A 20,808-nucleotide genomic window follows, 5' to 3' on the forward strand; every position below is an offset into this window, starting at 1 on the left:
GATAGCAAAGGAAAGTAATGAACGCTGGAGGGGATGTGGCAAAGTTGGGACATTCATGCATTGCTGGTGGAGTTGTGAATTGATCTAACTATTCTGGAGGGCAATTTGGAACTATGCCCAAAGGGCGATAAAAGACTGTCTGCCCTTTGATCCAGCCATAGCACTGCTGCGTTTGTACCCCAAAGAGATAACAAGGAAAAAGACTTGTACAAGAATATTCATAGCTATGCTCTTTGTGGTGGCCAAAAATTGGAAAATGAGGGGATGCCCTTCGATTGGGGAATGGCTGAACACATTGTGGTGTATGTTGGTGATAGAATACTATTGTACTCAAAGGAATGATGAACTGGAAGGATTCCATGTGAACTGGAACAACCTCCAGGAAGTGATGCAGAGCGAGAGGAGCAGAACTAGGAGAACCTTGTACACAGAGACTGAGACACTGTGGTACAATCGAATGTAATGGACTTCTCTACTAGTAGTAATACAATGATCCAGAACTATTTGGAGGGATTTATGAGAAAGGACACTATCTACATCCAGAGGAAGAACTGTGGGAAAAGAAATACAGAAGAAAAACAACCACTCGATCACATGGGTCGGTGGGGCTATGACTGGTAAAGAGGACTCTAAACGATCACTCCAGTGCAAATACTAATAATAAGGAAATGGGTCTTGATCGATGGCACATGTTAAACCCAGTGGAGATGTGTGTCATATATGTGAGGGGGGCAAGAGGAGGGGAAGGAAGGAACATGAGTCTTGTAACCATGGAAACTTATTCTAAATCATCTAATTAAATAAAATTTAAAAAAAATAAGACTGCTCTGAGAGCCATTTTTCTCAACAGTCACAACACCCACAGCCTATCCACCTAGGACAAAATAGTGATACCACACTATATAAACTAATAAGGGTTAGTAAGCCCTTACAATAGTTTATAACAATAGGGAATGGGATCATAATAACACAGGGCTTTTATGAGAATCAAATAAAATAATATTTGTAAAGTGCTTAGCACATAGTAGGAACTTAATAAATAAATCAATAGTAATATCAATAAACACTTATTAAGAACCTACTTTATGCCAGGCACCATACTGAGTACTAGGGATACAAAGAGAGGCAAAAAGAGTTGGAAAGAGTCAGTCACAGGTTTGAGGAATGATTAAAAGTTGGGAAGAGACACTGTGTAGAGTGGGATCGTGAGTGAACAAGTGAGACATAGTAGGATTATCTAGCAGCAGTGAGGAAGCAGTTGAGGTTGCATAAACTTGTAGTGGACCCATCAGAACAGTTGTGTGATTTTCTTCACTTTTGATGAGTACCAAGTATGTAGATGAAGAATGATTGGAGTAATCTTGGGTTTATGCTTGGCTAGGTATAATCAGGAAAATGATGGGGGTGGGGGTTGGCTCTGGATTCAAGAGAGGAGGATAATGTGGAGTTGAAATAGGAAGAAGAGAAGAGAGGTGGCAAGTGCAGGGTGGGTAGCTTGGAAGAAAATTGTGGGGGGATAAGGGGTTAATTTAATTAAAGGGTTAATTTCTGCACAGTCAAAAATTCTATCAAGGAAAGTGAAGGAAGTCTCTCCTACTTCCTGCTTTAAACACTCAAATTTAGACCAGGTTCTTGGGCATCTGGAATTTTGTCTCATAGTTTCAGTTATTACCTCCCTGACCATAGTTAAGTCTCTGTAACCCTCAAAAGAGTTATATTCCCAATCAGGATCCTAACTTGGCCAACCGGCAATTCAGGGGTTATTATTAGTGTCCTGTATAATCTGTTGTTTCTCCCTTTTTGTTAATTATTCATCCAAAAGGATGTTGAAGTCCAAATAAGGAGGATTATAAAGCTTAACTAAGAGCTTGAACTGCTTTACAACTGCCATGGGTTCTTTTTCATATGATGGAATATATTTTTTTAACTGTCTATATCAGCTTGTGTAAACTTTTTATTTTTTGGAATAAGGAAACTGCTTTTATCGCAGAAAATCTTGATTCTTCATAAATGTTATAGCAATTATAGTTGATATGGTTTAGTGGTCCACTTCTTTCCTATTACATATTATATACTTCTAAGTCTTTTTTTAAATTTCACTACCACCTTGCCAATAAGAACTCGATATACAAATTGCATGTGATTGCCCCATAGACAGAAACACCAATTCGGCACAATCTTTGTGAGTCAATAGGATAATTATCTAGCTCTACATATAAACAGAAGCTAGGATCCTTAGTCAATATTTGTATGTATTACAATCAAAAGATATTTTCATGATTACCTAGTCCAAACCCCTTATTTTGGTTGGTTGGTTGCTGTCCTTCGTACGCAAAGAGGACCAAAATAACATCACTATGTCAAGGTCAGTGTATAGTATGTCTCACTATGGCTGATCAGCCCAAAACAAGCTTGGAGAGTTTTACCACGGGTTGGGCACGAATGGACCCCTCGAACATTTACGATGGAAACGTCTCTAAATTTCCACATCTCACATTTCTTTTGAGCTACTCCATGGCACACTGCCCAATCCCATGCCAGAGTCTCTCATGTTTCCCAATCAATACCACATTTCTTCAGAGCCTTTGAGAGTGTCCTTGTGTCATTTTTTCTGGTCTCTGTGGGAGTGCTTACTTTCTGTGAGTTCTCTGTAAAATAGTCTTTGAGACAAAGGTAGGTTTGGCACCTGCAGATGTACAGAGTTTGAATGCTCGGTAGGTCAGCTCAAGAGAAGATCTCAGTGTATAGTACCTTATCTTGCTGTGTGATCTTCAGAATCTTCCCAAAATAATTTAAATGGAAGCGCTTTGGTACCCTGGCATGGGGCTGGCAAATGTCCAGGTTTCACAGGCATACCACAATCAGATCAGCAGTATGGCTCTATAGACCTTCAGTTTTTTAAACAACCTAATAATTTCTTTCACCTACTTTCCTTTGGAGCCTCCAAAACATTGAATTAACTCTGGCAAGGTGAGTGTAAATCTCATCTTTGATGTGCACGTGCCTGGAAAGTATGTTGCCAAGGTAAATGAACTTATCCACAGTCTTTAAAATGTCTCCATTTGCTATAAATAATGGCTCTACAAGATAGTGTGGTGCTGGTTGGTGAAGAACTTCTGCATTCTTGGTGTTGTCAGTCCAAAATTAGAATTATTTATTAGCAAAGTGAATGCTTATTACATGTAAATTAATTAGATAAAATGAGTAATGAGTAATTATCAAGATTGGCATACACCAAATCAGTGGCAGAAAATCAATCTATGCTCTCTCTGATCTCAGTCTTAGAAGGCTGCATTGAGTGCAAAATTATGTGTAAAAAGAAAGTCGTGTATCAAAATTTCCCTTTACATTAGTCTTGGCTTGTAGCCGTTTCAAGTTAAATAATCATTGTCGGTATAGTAGCTGACCTTGAGGTGGCTTTTGTTCACATTCAAGGTATCCAACATTTGTGAAAACATCCTGCTATAAAGCATGGGAAGAAACATGTAGTCCTGCCTCACTCCACTAGTAACTGGGCAAGCACGAGAACACTGTCCATTTACTCTTCGAACTTGTAGCCACGGAGCTGGCATATAATACTAATAAACTTCTCCAGGCACTCAATTTCCCCATGATCTCTCCTACATGTCCTCATTATTGTGAATTTCAAAACTACTCAACCCTGTTCAAACCATTCTTTAGAGGATGGGATTTGGCTATTTCCTGATCAATAACAATGGAGATACTTGGAATGACAGAATCAGGTCTTGGAAACTACAATCTCCACCCTACTCAGGGTAACAGGATTTAGGAAGGGCTGGAGCAAAGCTCAAGATTTAATTATTTGAGAATATGACCTTCAACAGACATGTGCAAAGGGGACAGACCTCTGGGTGGTCCTGGGTTAAGCTAGAGCCACCATGTGCTCAGGTGAGACACAGGAAGTGAGGTAGAGGAGAGCTGAGGAGGCTGGGACTTATGGTGTGGAGGGAGAGTGTGGTGGTTGGAGCCTGGTGCTTGGAGTGGAGGCCCTGAGACTGTTTCTCCATTTTGGTCACGTGAGTGATAGGGACTGAGCTCTTTTCTTTGCCTCGGCTATCCAAGGCCTTGGGCCTTTGGCCCAGCCTAAGCAGAAGGGAATAGGGCTTAAATACCCCTCTGCTTCTAGTTCTTTTCCCTCTTATAAGATGAGAACTTCCTGTAGTCTTGGCTGCAAATGGGTGAGTAAAATATTACTGCATTCTGTCCTTCAGACTTGTGGGATAGAAATTACTTTAAATTGGACCTTTACAAGGGCCCATTATGAAGTTATTCTTGTTTACTCAACATTTTATACATAGATTTTGTTATTTTGATTCTGATTTTGAATTTTTTCTTCCCTTTCTCCCAAAAGTTTAACTTTCTTCCATATTTTTTCCCTTTATATATATTTTGTTTGTTTTGTTTTTATTGTTTTTGAATTCTTTTAATAACTGACTCATATACCCCCATAACTCAACAATGCATCCTGAGCTGAACTGGATTTTTTTAACACCCACTTCAGGGGGGATTGTATTTTAATAAAACTCCAAGATTTTGAAAAAAATTTTTTTTTGAGAAACATCTTCAAGGAAGAAGCTTGCTAACTCCTAAATCCAGAGAATGAACTGTTGCAGAAAGATGCCAGAAAACCTACATTATGAACCTTGGGGTGTGGTTGCTTGAACTGAAGGTTGATTTAATTTATTTTGAATGTACAGTCTTCTGCCAAAGGGGACTGCCCCCTAATTGGTTTTTGTCAATGTGCCCAGCAAAACATTGGGGTGTGTCTGTGTCTGTGTCTGTGTCTGTGTCTGTCCCCCCCCCCCCCCCCCGCATCTCTCTCTCTCTCACCTTTCTTCCTCCTGTTAGTAATTAAAAACTCCATAAAAGTTTGACTGCTGACTTGAGTTTTCATTTAGGAATTACATACCTGAATTCCTTGGTGACCTTAAATTAATATATATCAGTCTTTTAATGTGATTTCCATATCACATTACAAAAGGCCTCAATCAGATTGATGAACACTGTATTTAGACTCTGTGCTGCTCCTGGAATTTCTCCTGGAGTTATCAGGTAGCAAATCCCTATCAACTGTTCCTTGGCCCTTTCTGAAGCTACTACTGACTCGCATTATCTTCCAAATAAAAAGATAACCAATATTAAGGTGCACACTGCCAATTACCTTGCCAGAAACGACAGTGGGAGAGACTCTACCTATGATTGCCAGGACAACCTATTTTCTCTGAAAGAGAATAGAAAGGAATACACCTTTTTTTAAGTAGTACCCGGTACCTTCACTAAAATTAACCACATAAGAGGGAATAAAAACCTCATAACCAAATGTACAAAAGGAGAAATATTAAATGCATACTTTTCAGACTGTAACGCAATAAAAATTACATTCAATAAAGGGCAATAGAAAGACTAAAACTTAATTGGAAACTAAAGAACAAATTAAAACCCCTCAAACACCAAATTAGAAATCCTGAACAAGGGAGAGAGATTGATAAAATTGAAAATCAGAAAACCACTGAACTAATAAGACAAAGGAGGTAGATTCATGAAAAAAAAAAACAACTAGACAAACCACTGGTTAACTTGATAAAAAGAAATAAAACCAAATTACCAGTATCAAAAATGAAAAAGGCAAAATCACAAGCAATGAAGAAATTAATGCAATTATTGGAAGCTATTTTACCCAACTATATGCCAATAAATCTGACAATCTATATGCAATAGATGAATACTTACAAAACACAACCCCATCACAGAAAAAGAAACGGAATAAACCATCAAAAGGCAACCTGTTTCCTTCTCTTTTACAGAGGCAGACAACCAAGCCATCCCTGATCTTTTGGGGGATAACCTCCTCACACAACCCAGAAGGTTTCAGGCATCTTTTGTGCGAGTGAGTATTGTCCACTCTGCCTTGTAAATCTCTGCTAGAATGCTTTCAGCACCAGGCACTCTACCACACAAGAGGAGTCTAATGGCATTCAAATTGCTTGTTGAATCGGAAGTCTGCCTAAAAAGGGACTGATTTCAACCTGAAGTACACAAGTCAATGGCTTCAACACTGACTGATGAATTCTGAGCATATGATGGAAGTGTTCAGCCCATCTCTCCAGAAACATGTTCTTATTACTGACTGATGTGGTTCTATCATGCCAAGTAGCTGAGCTACACCACGGGTCTTTGGCCTACAAAAAGCCTTCAGGGAATCATAAAAGCTCTTTGAATCGTTACTACCAGCATAAAACTGCATTTCATCTGCCTTTTCGCCAAAAGAATCCTGCATCTCTCTCAGCTTCATTTGCACTTTATTTTTGATGGAGTTAAGTGCTGCCTTCTAAGATATGGGCGAACAATCCTGCTGGCAAAACCTGTAGGGTTCGCACTTTTTATTTAGTAGCTTCTGAATTTCCTCATCATTTTCATCAAACCAATCCTTATGCTTGAGAGTATTTTGGTCCAGAGAAGAAAATAAGGCATTATACACAATATCAACAAAAGTTGCCTTACTCCTTTTCTGCTCTACTGTTGTCAACTGAGTGTAGCCCAGCTTTCCTTCCAAATTAGCCACAAATGGGTTCTGCTCTGAGAAACAGCCGAGCCACTTGACATGAAGTCTAGTCGTCTTTTTGCCTTGAGGTTGCCACTCTTACTGAATGTGACTGTTTACGATGGAGAGGATAAACCAATGATCGGTCCAGCTCTATACGCAACACTTCGACTTCACCATTTGTACATTCTGGCTCTTCTCCTTACAATGACATTGCCTGACACATCCACAAGGTTTTACTGCAATCAAGTACATGGAAGAGGGTGTGGGTGATGAGGTCATGAGACACACCGGTTTTCATGGAGAGTGTCACAAGTGTCTCGGTTGCTGTTCCTATTTACAACTCCGTTCTTCCCAAGGACATCTGGTCATACTGATAGTTTGTGCTTACTCTGGCATTAAAATTTCCCAGAATGACCAGCCTGCCCTTTTTTGGGCACATATGGATGAGAGCCTCCAGATCTTCCTAAAATTTTCCTGTGGCACTTTCCTGCACGTGGCAATCACATGGTCACAAGTCTGTCATTTGTTCCTTTAGAGAGGCATACAAGCTTGTCAACTAGATCATATAGGATTGCAAAGCCTATACCAGTTTCACGGTATTCTTCATCATGGCAACCACTTCAGAAGAACATGCTTCAGCTCACGTGCCAGTGTTGTTTCCCTCAGGGTTGCTATTTGAATGTAATAACTGCTGACACATCAGTAATGACGTATTTGAACCCTCTTGTTCTACAGATAAGGGAACTAAATGTCAGACGTTAAGTGACTTGCTTTTAAAGTTAATAGGTACCAAAGCGAGGACCTGAACACAGGATTTGACTTCAAACTCAGTACTGTTTATCTACTGAATTCTTTCCAACTCCCCCTTTATTAGTCACTTGCTAACTGCCATATGCCAAGGCTCCAAATCAGTCTTTCCATACCAGCTTCTTTCTTCTCACTTCTGCTGTCCAGAATTGTGCCTTACTTAGCAACTTTTAGAACAAGTCTAAGCTTCTAGCTACTGCTCTCTCCACTTGTAGAACCACGCTGGATACTCCTGAATTTTCTCTATAGCCCATGCTTTGATATTTATTATTCACTTAAAGAAGACTAAACTTTATCAGTATTTTTAACTGCACAAAAATTACTTAATTATATGACTTACCTGTCTTGTATGCGATACTGAATATTCAAGTCATTGACCACAAATGGGTTCCTGAGTTTTGCATAGGCAACTGCTTTGTCCAGTGGAAATCCTGAGATTTTTAAAGAACATGGTATTAACAAATGAAATTATAACTGATATTAATAAATATAAAATGCTACTTGGAAAAGACAAAGGCATATGAAATCTTATACATGATCCTTAATTTATGGTTAAAAACATATGTAAACAGTTCTAATGATTATAGTTTTGAAGCCTAAAAAGTTTAAGGTTAAAATTTTTATGTTTCAACAAAATCTTGTCTTTTATCCAGCAAATATAACTAAGGATAAAAAAAAATCATGTGTGTATATATGTCTACACATATTTGTATAAATGTGTACACACATATATATATTTATACAAACACACAAATATAGAATAGAGGGAATTTCAAATATATAGAAATAGATTAAGACACAGTACGGGCAGCTAAGCAGCACAGTGGATAAAGTGCTTGGGGACACCTGAGTTCAAATCCAGACTCAGACATTTATTAACTATGTGTTGGACAAATTGTTTACCTTTTGTCTGCCTCCGTCTCAAGTATAAAATGGAGATAATAATAGTACGTACCTCATAGAATTGTTGTGAAAACCTAATGTGATAATATTTGTAAAACACATAACTGTACCTGGCACACAGCAGGCACTTAATTAAATAAAATGCCATGTTCCCTTAGGACTATACACCAATAGATCGAGGATGAAAAACACATGCATGTGAAAATCAGAAATATGGTACAAAAATCAGAACGATCTAAAATTCTTCCCCTAGTGTCTGGTGTTATAAGCAACCCCTAAAAGATGACAAGACAGAGAACATAAGTTACAAGTGGCTCAAAGACACTGTAAGTTCCTCTTCTCAAAAGGGAGCTCCTTGGCATGTATCTTAACTTTGTATTTATAGCACAGTATTTCACATAGAACAAGTAGTTAATATTTGTTATCTGACCAAAAGTAAAAAGTAAGGGTAAGGGGCAGCTGGGTGGCTCAGTGGATGGAGAGCCAGGCCTAGGGACAGGAGGTCCAGGGTTCAAATCTGGCCTCAGGCACCTCCTAGCTGTGTGACCCTGGGCAAGTCACTTAACCCCTATTGCCTGGCCCATACTGCTCTTCTGCCTTTGAACCAATACACAGTATTGATTCTAAGATAGAAGGTAAGGGTTTAAAAAAAAGTAAGGGGAAATTATCTTCTGGATCCGATTCTCACTAACAAGGAGAAACTGGTTGCTAGGGTGGAAGTGATAGGACCCTAGAGGAAAATAACAATGGCTGCCTAGAGTTTGTGACAGAGAAGAAAAGACTTTTTTATCAGAATCTGACATGTGCTCTATGTTTACGGAAAAAAGATTTGCAAAGGTTTTGAGGAAAGTCACACAGGATCCTGTGGAGTAAGACATTTGAGGGAAAGTCCAACCAGGAGTGAGGAGGGATGTTTGAGAAAGATCACAGTGAGAACACACACAAAGGAACGAAATAAAAATTCTTTCTCGAGACCAATATGTAGGCACAGGAGACTCACCTACAAACTTAAGAGTATTTAAAAAATGAAATGTATAGAATGGAAGCAAGATTAGGTAAGAAACTGACTCCAAAAATGTGGCACAGTTTTAAATAGATTCACAAATGCTAAATCTCAAAATGGGCTTGAATCTGGCAATGTAAACAAAGGACAATCAACAAAAAGTGATTAGCTATGTTGAAAGAAAAAAAAGGAGAGAATCTTTACTTGGAGAGAATAAGATGAAAACTAACAATAAAGAAGACAGAGCCACTCAAAAGGAATTTCACACTGGATATCACAGAACAAAACCACTAACTAATAGGAAGTGAACTGATACCCAAGATATGCACGGAGTACCCAACTGCCTTGAATTCAAGTGACCTATATCTTTCAGTACTGAAAGAAATGGCAGACATAGTTAACAAGTCTCTATCAGTAATACATAAAAGGTCTTCACAAGCAAAAATTGTTGGGAAAATTGGAAAGCAGTTTGGCAAACCAGTATCTGATACCATTTACCAAGATAAGATCAAAATGGATACGTGACCAAATATAAAGGAGAAATCATAAGCAAATCAAAAGAACAGGAAACAGATAACCTATCAGATTTATGGATAAAAAAGGAATTTATGAATAAATAAGAAATAAATAAATACTAAAAGAGCAAAATGATAAATGTTGAAGGAAATGTAGAAAAAATGGGGACTCTTAATATACTTCTGGTGGAACTGTGAACTGATCCAACCATTCTGGTGAGTAATCTAGACTTATACCCAAAGAGTTATAAAACTGGACATTCCATTTGTCCTATTACTATTAGGTGTGTTTCCTAAAGTGATTGGGAAAAAGGAAAAGAACCTTTATGTTCTAAAATATTCATAGTTGCTCTCTTTGTGGTGATAAAGAACTGAAAATTGAAGGAATGCCAATCAACTGGGGAATGTCTAAACAAGCTGTGGCACATGATCATGATGGGATACCACCATGCTATATAAGAAGAGTCTAGCAGGTTATTTGAAGAGTAAAACAAGCAGAACTAACAGAATATTATATACAGCAACAGAAATATTGTTTGAAAAATGACTTGTACATGTCCACCTCCAGAGAAAGAAATAATAAAAAGAAATAAGTAAGCTTTCTATATACATATTACTTTTTTGTCAAATGATGCCTTCTCTAGTGCACACAGTGGAAGGAGACAGTTACCTGGAAATTTCAATATAACAAATTAATTAATTACTTAATTTAAAAAAGAAATAACGTGAGATATAAAATGGATAATTTTGTTTACATTAAATTAAAAGTGTTGTCTACAAATAAAATTTCATGTAGCTAGTGAGGAAAGCAAAAAAAACTGGGAAAACTTTATAGACAAATTTCTTGGATAGAAGATTTATATCTAAAATATAGAGAGAACTTAGTCAAATTTATAAGATGAAAAAGGATGAAATAATAAAATTATATCTTAAAAAGAAACTTCTGAAAAGTTTTGAATTAGCCTATGAATCTACACATCAATAGCCAGTATACTATCTCCAGGAATTACTTGATAGATATTTTATATTTACTTTCAGAATGAGTTATTTGTTTCAACTGCGGAAGGGCAGGGACTCCTTCACCTTTGTCTTTGTACCTCTAGTGCCTAGTACAGAGCTGAGGACATTGCTACTGCCTTCAAGGTACGTGTGTACAAGTTGTAACAGAGAAAAAAGACTTGGCATAATGGATGAATGATGCTGTCAGAAAGAACCTATAGGAAATTGAGGACTTTCAGGGGCCTAAATAGCATTTTCATCACTGCTGCTCATTCAAGGAAAATAATACAGAAAAGTGGTTGGGAAGTAAATATAGCTAAGATAGAAGTCTCAAAGTTTGCCATTTGGATAGGAATTTAGCCTCTTTGGGTCTCAGTTTCCTCATCTGTGGGTGGGGCTTGAGGATCGACAGGGTTCCGTTCAGTTCTAAATCCATGATCCCATGATCTTACGCTAATGGCAAAATAGAATGTATTTTGGAGAGATTCTGCTTTAGGATCAACTTCTGGTGACCACATTTTTAACTACGCGAGCTGAGTACAAGATAGAAACGGTTTCCACACTAGAAGTTGGCTAGCTCCAGGGTCAAGAGGAGTAATGGCGGCACGGGGGCTAAGGGGACACCTCGAAGTGTTCAATCAAGCTATTAACAACATTCAGAGTGAAGGCTTCGATTCTCCCTCAATATTACATCAGACTGGAATATTAAGAAATACAGGCAGCTCAAACAACGTAAAAAGGATTACCTTTAGAATGGAAAGAAATGAGACAATCACACAGTGGCCAGTTTTCTACGGGTTCATTTAAAATCACGTCCTCTTCAAATATTACTACTGTGATATATTTAAACAAGGAGACACGCTCAAGAATTTCCTTCATTGGTTTTGATCTGGATTTTTTTGCCATGGAACAGATTCCGACCACAATCTGCCTTTCTGGTGGCTAAACATGGATACAAAAAGAAATGAAAATCCCAATTTACACTGACAGAAATGACAAATTATACATTAATCAATGGGAGGCATTTTACAAAATCAACATTCTGGTCTAACATGATGATTTTGCTTTTCAAAGTACATCTGTATTAGTATGGTACATTTTTTAAAAAGTCAACATTAAGTATTTTACTGTCAAGAGCATTGATTTAAAAAAAAATCCTATCTAAAACTTAAAAAATACTGATCTCCTTCTCTAATGCCAGTATTTATCCTATCTCCCGTTTCCTTGTACCCTACCCCCCCCCAAAAAAAAAAACTAGAAAAGATGTAAGAGTGGGATAATGTCGATTGCCTTACTGGACCCCTTAATTTCTAATGGCCACAAAGAAACTGACTTATTGGATCCAAAGACACTGGAAGTAGTTTGCCATTTCCAACACATTTGATAGATGAGGAAACTAAGACAAACAAGATTAAATGACTTATCCAGGATCACTCATCCTGTGTCAGAGGCTAGATTTGAAGTCAGATCTTCCTGATTCCAGGCACAGCTGTGGACCACTTAGCTGTCTCTTAAGCATGAAGCCTATGGTATGAGTTGGTTTCTACTTGCATAGCTAAAGAGCAAATCGTTGGCAGGCAAAGTCTGAAAAATTAATTGATTTGCTCACCATTTGAAAGTAAATCTTTTGTTAAGACTGTAAGAAATAATATTTTAAAGATAATTACATATTTAGTCACGGAAACCACAGAATACCTCTAAAATTCAGGAATTTAAGGCGGTGCTCTTCACTGCAAAACAGGGAAGGAACATTCCCATTAAATTAATTGTATCTAATATTTTTCTTTTTAACAATAGTTTAGTTCTGGTTTTGGTCTTGTCTATTCTCTTTTTTAGGTTTTCTGACATATCAAAGGCAAAATTTCAATTTAGGCCTAACAAATTTCATACAACAATCCTGGTTTAAAATCTAAATATTAAAAATGTAGAATGAAATAACACTTGCTTATTGCTACAATTAAGACCATCCACATTTTTGAGTTACTTCCTCCTATACCAAAACAGATTGAGTTTCAAGAATAAAGCTAAGATGCTATTAGAATCATAGAAGAACTTGGAGGGCTACAGTCCAATCTCCTCATGTTACAGATGAGATGAAAAAAGGGGAGAGGGAGAAGCAAAAAGGTAAAGTGACTGGCTAACAGTAGCAGAGCAGGAAGGGTTTGAACCCGGATCATCTGACTCCATATTTATTGTATTTTTTTGCTAAGTGAACTCCAGACTGTACAAACAACCTTCCTAGGCCAATTAAATCTTCTGTATCTGCTGTCTCACTCGTTCTTCTACCCTGAATTCTTATTTGGGGCAGCTAAGTAGTGTAGCAGATAGAGTGCCAGGCCTGGGGTCAGAAGACTCATCTTCCTGAGTTCAAATCTAACCACACTTGGATACTTACTGTGTGATCCTGGGCAATTCACTTAATCATGTTTGCCTCTGTTTCCTCATCTATAAAATGAGTGGAGGAGAAAAGAGCAGCCCACTCCAGTATCACTGCCCCCCTTCCCCCAAATGGGGTCACAAGGAGCTGGACAGAACTGAAACTAAACAACAATGAATTATTTACTAGGGGTAAATCTTAATTCAACTCACCACTTTTAAGTCAATGGTGGTTTTGATAACTAAAGCTGTTTTCCCAAGATCTCCATTTAAGAAAGATGCTATAACTAAGGAAGAATCCTCTAAGAAAAATTTCACATTTACATACTTTTCTTTAAAAGTGTATTCTCAACATTAATTTGTGTCCTGTTTTTGCAATCATATTTCTGCATCTCTCTTGCTGGTAAAGTTGTATTAAAAAAATAAAAATTAGATATAAATTGGTGTCCTTAGGCCATATAACAAAACTCAACAGGTTATGGATATTCAGTTTATGAAAGATTATTCAACAGAACTGGTTTGAATATTTGGAGCAAATGTGCTAAGTATTTTATTCTGAAAATGGAAAACTAAAGATGGCTCCAAGATATTCATTAACTGTTCTCTAGAGGAGACATTCCTTAGCACGAGCTGTTTGTTCATGCATTAAAGCAGACATCCTTCTCCCCCACTCCTAACCTTTTCCTTAAGACTCAGTTTAGGCACCATCATAAGGATGCTTTCCTCCACTGTTAGTGAATTCCTTCCTTCCCATTACTGTGTTTATATCTCATAATGATTTGTCTATCCACCTGCTTGTTTCTGTAGGATGGAGGGAAGCTCTCCTTGAAAGTACAGTCTATTTCATTTTTGCTTTGGTATTCTTGGAGCCTACCATAGTGTCTTTCACATACGTGGTAGGTGCTCATTATTCCAACATGAAAATTTAAAGAGCCACCATTTTCTTGGAACGGCTTGGTCCTCCCCTCTATTACAAATATAATATAAAGTAAATCTTGCTTTCCAATTCTAGTGACTAAGGGCAGAAGGTTATCAAGTCACTAGATGATTTACTTTCATTGAGAAAAGCAAGTTTATTTTAAGAACAAAATACTCAATCATTTCCCCAACTGAGAAAGATACAAAAGACAAATGCTGAGTTTAAGCTAGTTCTTTGCCCAAAATCCTTATCTGGAGAATATTAACGATTTCAGAACAGCAGGGCAAAATGGAAAGTATAGATAGTTTTCTAGGAAACACTTGATTCTATTTCAGGGGTTTTTTTTCCTTCCCAAAAAATTCACAGAAACTTACAGAATCATCTTCATCTTCTTCTTCATCCCCATGTTCATAGAAGTGCTCAAAACTTCCAGATTTGGTGGAATCCAACTCATCTCCGTCTCCCTCTTCAGTCCCAACAAAGAATCTAGGAATGCTACTTACTATTTCAGAGACAGACATGGTCAGAAAAACTAAATGATCTACATGTGAATAGTAGTTAAGTAAATAGTCGCAGGGTAGTGCATTCTTCCAATAGCTGGGTGACACCAAAGTCCCTTGCAGCTTGTTTCTGCTCACACAATCACTCAAAATTCTGATAAGAAAGTCAGCAGCCAAGTTGTTCTTTTGTTCCCAGATATCAGGTCTTCATTGTTGATTCAAGTTCAAAAGCACAAAATCAAGATTTCCCTGAGACGAGTCTTTTACCTAAGAAACAAGAATAGAAATAATAATTTATAATAGTTTCAGGAAAAGCGATGGCAGTGATACTCAGGTTAGACCTGATTAGATGACATTTGGGAAATAAGTGAATTCCTTTCATTTAAAAATTTTACCCGTGGTGAGGGAAACCAACAATGTTCCCTTCCTTAATAGGAGCTGCCCAGAGGTAACGAGGTGGTATAGCAGAGAATGCTGCCATGCTGACCCTGAGCAAGTTCTTTAACCCGTCGGCCTGCTTCTCTAACTGCAATGTGGAGATAAAAACACGTGCCTTATAGTGTTATCAAGGATCAAATGATACTTGATAAAAGCACTTGCAGATGACTTGTACTTGTACGAGGAACTTGTTTCTTTCTTTCTTTCCCCTGTAAGAGAGGAACTGGACTTAATCTGCACCCCCCCAACACGCTTTTCTAAGCCTCTTTGAATTATTCCTATAGATGAATCTTCCATTATTCATATTAAAATTTACATCGCCGATCCCCAATAACAGAAAAGTACTTCATCTTTTAGACATTTTTCAGAAGTAAATTAAATCGATGACATCTTTTTTCATTGTCGTTCCCAGGATAGCCCTCTCTTAGCTCACTATGAACCCTCCTATAAGATACACCGTTGAGTACAGTGACAATGGCCAACGACACACGCCGTATGTCGCCCTCATGGGCTCTTACCTCCCTGCTGAAAAAAAGAGGTTTGTCTCATCGTGTGTGGCCTGATGCTATTAGGGGTTGGTCGGCTACTTGAGCGCTGGTCTTCTTTTAGTGATCTTACACATTCCGCTGCAAGATGGTGTATTTATTCTGCCAAAAGGATTTCTCATTCTAATCCGGTTCATGCCAATTCCCCTCCGTTTCTCTACATTCTTCATGCTCGTTACTTACTACTCGATAATAATCTATTACATCCCCAGCAATTCTGGGCTGGATTCATGAAAGTCATTCTGGAGTTTGTACTCAATATTGGAATGAAATGGGGCAACTGCACTTTGCCATTCAAATGGTCAAGTAAAGGAGATTTACCTCATCATCGTTAGGAGAAGTCTATTCACCCTGATATGGGTCAGCAAAGGGAAAGGAAAGTATCCAAGAGTGCCTGGAGCTTTCCATGGTCATTTTACACTCAAGCAACTGGTAAATGATATCAAAAGTCTGAGCCCTCAGGGTCTTACACTAAGTCTAGAGGACGATTTAAATGCCTATCGAGGAAGATTTAATGAATTAGTCATTTAATTCAACCCTCTCACTTCGGATAAAGACTGAAGTCAACAAAGAAAAACAGTCTAGACTAAGGTCACAAAAGACACGCTCTCCAGTTGGAATTCAAACCTACCAAAGCAATCATTCTTTCCAACACACACGACTGTAGAATGCTGGACCTACATGAAGCTAAACTATGCATTTTCTCACTGCTTTCCCAGGTCTTTCAATCTTATGCTCTCAATAAAAACGACCACGATGCTTACATTGGCCAGTACAGAAGAAAAGTTTACAAAAGTAGCAAGGCCCAATAGAGAGAATGATGACCTTGGGAGTCAATAGCTCAGGTTTCTAGTTTTCAGCATTCCTGATAAGAAGATGGGATCTTTATAGAACCTCTTAAATGAAACCACAGCAAACAAGAGAAATAAAGAAAGATAAATAATTGACAATTGAAAGTAGCTAAAGGATGGCCACTACGTACATTCTAAAAAGGTACACAAGAACTTTGCTTATTCAGTACTCCAATGTTTTGAAGGATCAAAAAGTGTAAAAATGGAGATTTGAACCCCAGAGATTTCAATCCCCAGAAGTCCTTGGCAGTACCCAGAATTCCCTATAATATCACCTGAATTCCCACCTGGGCCGAGAACAAAAATTGTATTTAAACTGACTGTACCGCCTACTTGGTCTCTCTTTCTCTGCTACCGCTTCTAAGCACACGCAGGCAAGATGTAAGTGGCTGTGAATGGGCTCTGTGCCTAGGCACATGCTCTCTTATTTTGTATTTTCTTCATTTCTTAATTCTAATAATCTTTAATAAACCCCATAAAATGTAATACTTTTAGTAGAGAAACTAATTTTAACTGTTACAAAAGGAAAGAGAAACTTGGGGTCTGGCTATAGTTTAATGCAATTTTGTTTCAAAAGATTAAAGAAAAGGGAGAGAAGAAAAAGGAACACATTAAGGAAGAAGTGTGTGTGTGTGGTGGCAGGGTGGGTTCTACTAATCAAAACCAGATACATCAGAAAAGTATAAGAATATGGAGAGGAAAAGAAGATCTGACAAGACATAGGCACGTCTTATTTGAACACAACAAAGCACTTTTTATAGAAACAAAAACAGACCTGGAGATATAAGAGATAACAGAACTGATTATGAGTCAGTTATGCCAATACACTAAAAATGACATTTTTGGATACATGATAACATTAAAACTCTCATATAGTGATTTGTAGAATTAAAAAAAAAAAGCTCCCTTTATCTGTGGTAATAAAAGATCAAGAATGTCAAGTAAAAAGGAAAAGGAAAAATGTGGGAAAGAATGTAACTTAGCAATACCAGATTTTAAACTACTTAAATGTATTATAATTATTAAAAAGCAATATCATCAAAACCATTTGGCACTGGTTTAAAAAAGTAATCTGATCAAACAGATGAGGCATAAAAGATCCAGAAAGCAAATGAACACCTGAAAAATCTATATAGTTAATAGGATAAGTATTTGAAAAAAAGTTATAAAACCTTCTGGAAATGTGAAAAAACAGTAGGGCAGAAATTTAAGTTATATAAGCATTTCACACTGTATACCTCAAGGAAACCCAAATGGATATGTAATTTAAATTTCTTGGAAAAAAAAAGGATTAAAAAACATTAAAAGAACAAGGAAGGAAAGTACCATTCAAAATTATAGATAGAAGTTATTGACCAGACAAAGGATACAAGTGATTTTAGGAGATAAGATGAACAATTTTGGTGAACTAAAATTGAAAAACTTATCAGAATTGTCACATTTAATAGGAAAAAAAATATAGTCAATTTCTCTGATAATGGTTATCTGTGAGTAAGAAATCCCCTACCCCTTTTTTTGTGATGATTAAGAGATTAGTAACGTTAGCAGTAGTTTTTGGTTAACCACAATTATAATTTTAGGATAGTGTATAAATGGAGATTTTGAACCTTTGGACTTCATCCCCCAGAAGTCCCTTAGTATTTCCCAAAATTCCCTTTTCCTACATCCCCATGTTTTGTGTGATTTTGTGTGTATTTAAGTGGCTGTAACTCCTCCCTCTTTCTCTCTTTGACCAGCAAGAGGATGAGTTCAGGCAGTTCTTTTGCTTCAGTTATTATTAATAAAGCATTATAAAATATAAGTTATTAATTTAAAAACCCACAATAGTTAAATAACAAATCAATATTATAACACTCCTTGTGATTTTAGTAGTGTTTTTCTGATTGTTTTAGTTTAAGTTTTAAAGTTAGATTCAAGTAAACAAGTTTTCATCAAGTTGTTTTTCAGCATTTAATGAATATGATACTAGCTTCCCCTTGCACCACATGATTGTCTTTTCTCAGTACCTCTCCTCCACTCTGGTATACATCATCCTAATCACATGATGGTCTTAGAAAGTTGGGTTTAGGACCCCCCACTCTCCCATGTCCATCAAGTGACTTTGTCTACCATAGAAGTATTTCCTAGCTGCTTCAACCAATGAACTCTACTACTTCTGCATCTTTCTATTTTTGTCAAAGTATATAAATTGTCTTAGATTAGTTTTAAACTACTATAAAAATTGCGATATTCTTTGGGTATAAAGTAGGCCATCTCAGAAGGTTCTCTGTCTTTGGTCTTGACCAGAGTCCAGCTTTATTGTGAAACTGGCCCTTTCTCAATAAACCCACTTCTTTTTGGCTTATTTGCATTCCTGCAATTCGAAATTAGGTAATATATCCAACATGTAATGGAAATTATTACAGATTTAAAAGAATATGTCCTATTCCCAAATAGTGGTTAAAAGACAGCGTTTTCAAAAAGTGAGGCAAGTTATATTAGAAGGCTGTTAACTTACAGGGGGAAAAGCCGTTGCAGCAATCTACTTTTAAAAGGGTTTGGCATCTAAGATATCTGTGATACAAATATAGACGTGGTCAGGAGATACAAAAAGATATTTTTAAATGAAGAAATGCAAGCTATCATCAACTATGTGAAAGACCACACAAGATCATTAGTAATAAGAAAAATTAAAATTGAACAATACCAAGGTTCCATCTCATACTCATCTGACTGGCAGAGTTGAAAAAAGATGGGGCTCGGAGATAAAGGCATATCAAATAGGTGGTATCATAGCACAATGGAAAGCAAACTGGTTCTGGCCTTAGTGGATCACATGTCTCCTCTGATATTTACTATGTGACCTTACACAAGTGACCTAAGATCCTTGGGCCTCAGTATCTTCATCTATTAAAAAGATGAGGTGGAATAATATAACCTGGGGTCTAGGGTCCTCCTTTCATGCTTGACATTTATGATCCTCTGGAATGCTGGTAGTTCAGAAGGAGGTACAAAAATGGGAGATTTTCTTACTACTATTTATTTAAATGTATTATTTCATTTTATTTTTAAATTTTTATATAAATTTATTTAATATTTTTATTATTGAATATTTAATTAATTCTTATTACCATTATATTTAATATAGATTTAAAAAATCACATAGTTTTAGTTCATGGTTTTATATACATTCCTTTTTCTGTTCTTTGTATACTGAAATCTTTGGCAGCTGATGACTACATCTAGAATAAAAAAGAAAAAATTACTAATAGTGGTTCTATTATCACATCTACTGGACGTCTTGGTATCCAAGGATAAGAATTCTGATTAGTGACTTCTGTGATTTCTAATCCAAAGGTCATTCACTTTGGAAGAGAAAACAGAAATAGATTAAGAATGAAATAATATCAGTTATCATTTCTTCTAGCTCTTCTATTCCTTCTCTTTTCAACACAGCTTTAAAACCCATTTTTCTTGTCCTTGCCTTTCCTTTCTAGTCTGAACTGACTCTGAGCTTTAGCATTACTGACAGCATTTTTAGAGTATTGCAACTTAGTTTGATATTTATTCTCTTTTACTTTCACCTTGCTTTTACCTTCTTTATAGAATTAAAAGTATCTAGTTAGGCGACAAGTACCCTTGGCACCCATAGGAACAACACTTCTTTTTCTTGCTCAACAGAATCTCCCTTCTTTCAAGTTTACTCTCCCAAAATACAGGATACAAAGTACTTTTCCTGATTTTCATCTCTTCTACCACAAACTTGTTTATAAAGCACCATTTCCCTAAGGTTCCCAATATTATGATCCCAGCAATTAGTTTTTCCTTATTAGTAAACAATCAGATGTAGAATGTAGAATTACCTCATGTTTGTTTCTCCATCTTTGGAATGATGAAAATATCCTTAAGGCAAGGCAAGGCAAGGCAAAGCAAGAAATTATTGGCTGCTTTTGGAAAAGAGAGGACTCTGGTATATATATCTGGATAATTGAAGTCTCTTCTCCTTGCAATATCCAACTTCTAAGCTGGGTTTGTGATCTGTTTTTAAAACTAATTTATTTTCTTTTTTGGAATTCAGAACTGTAATCTATCTTTATGACAGCAATGCCACAATTTCTAACGTCATTGATCTTCACCCAAAGTTCTCCACCATATTTTTTCACAGGTTCTTGAACTTGCTTTCATAAGCATGCCTTAAAATAAAAACTTGTCTTTTGAATTAAGTATATCCATCCAGAGTCATATTCTAGTCACGGAGCTTACCCTATCAATGCTGAGTAATATCCATGAAATCAAATGAGCCTCTCTGCACCAAGACCTGTAGCTTATTTGTTTGTGTTTAATATTGTAGTGCCTTTGGATACTGACATTTTACTATTGGCTTCTTCCTTGAATTTTTGTCTCTTGT

At 36.9% G+C, this 20,808-nt stretch overlaps 1 protein-coding gene across 16 annotated transcripts in view; it reads right to left on the reverse strand.

Annotated features, from left to right (window-relative positions):
* Nucleotides 1-20,808, reverse strand: part of PPIP5K2 (diphosphoinositol pentakisphosphate kinase 2) — a 110,184-nt gene that overhangs the window by 65,321 nt on the left and 24,055 nt on the right. For all 16 annotated transcript variants that reach the window (XR_008917961.1, XM_056824967.1, XM_056824968.1 and 13 more), the window contains 3 exons: nucleotides 14,462-14,854; nucleotides 11,539-11,734; nucleotides 7,713-7,803 (listed from right to left, as the gene is read on the reverse strand). Coding sequence is in view for 15 of the 16 variants with exons in the window: in XM_056824967.1 (XP_056680945.1) it covers nucleotides 7,713-7,803; nucleotides 11,539-11,734; nucleotides 14,462-14,608 (434 nt within the window). In the remaining variant the exon portion in view is untranslated. The remainder of the gene's footprint in view (nucleotides 1-7,712; nucleotides 7,804-11,538; nucleotides 11,735-14,461; nucleotides 14,855-20,808) is intronic.

This window comes from Monodelphis domestica, chromosome 3, assembly GCF_027887165.1.
Source record: "Monodelphis domestica isolate mMonDom1 chromosome 3, mMonDom1.pri, whole genome shotgun sequence".
Taxonomy (NCBI): domain Eukaryota; kingdom Metazoa; phylum Chordata; class Mammalia; order Didelphimorphia; family Didelphidae; genus Monodelphis; species Monodelphis domestica.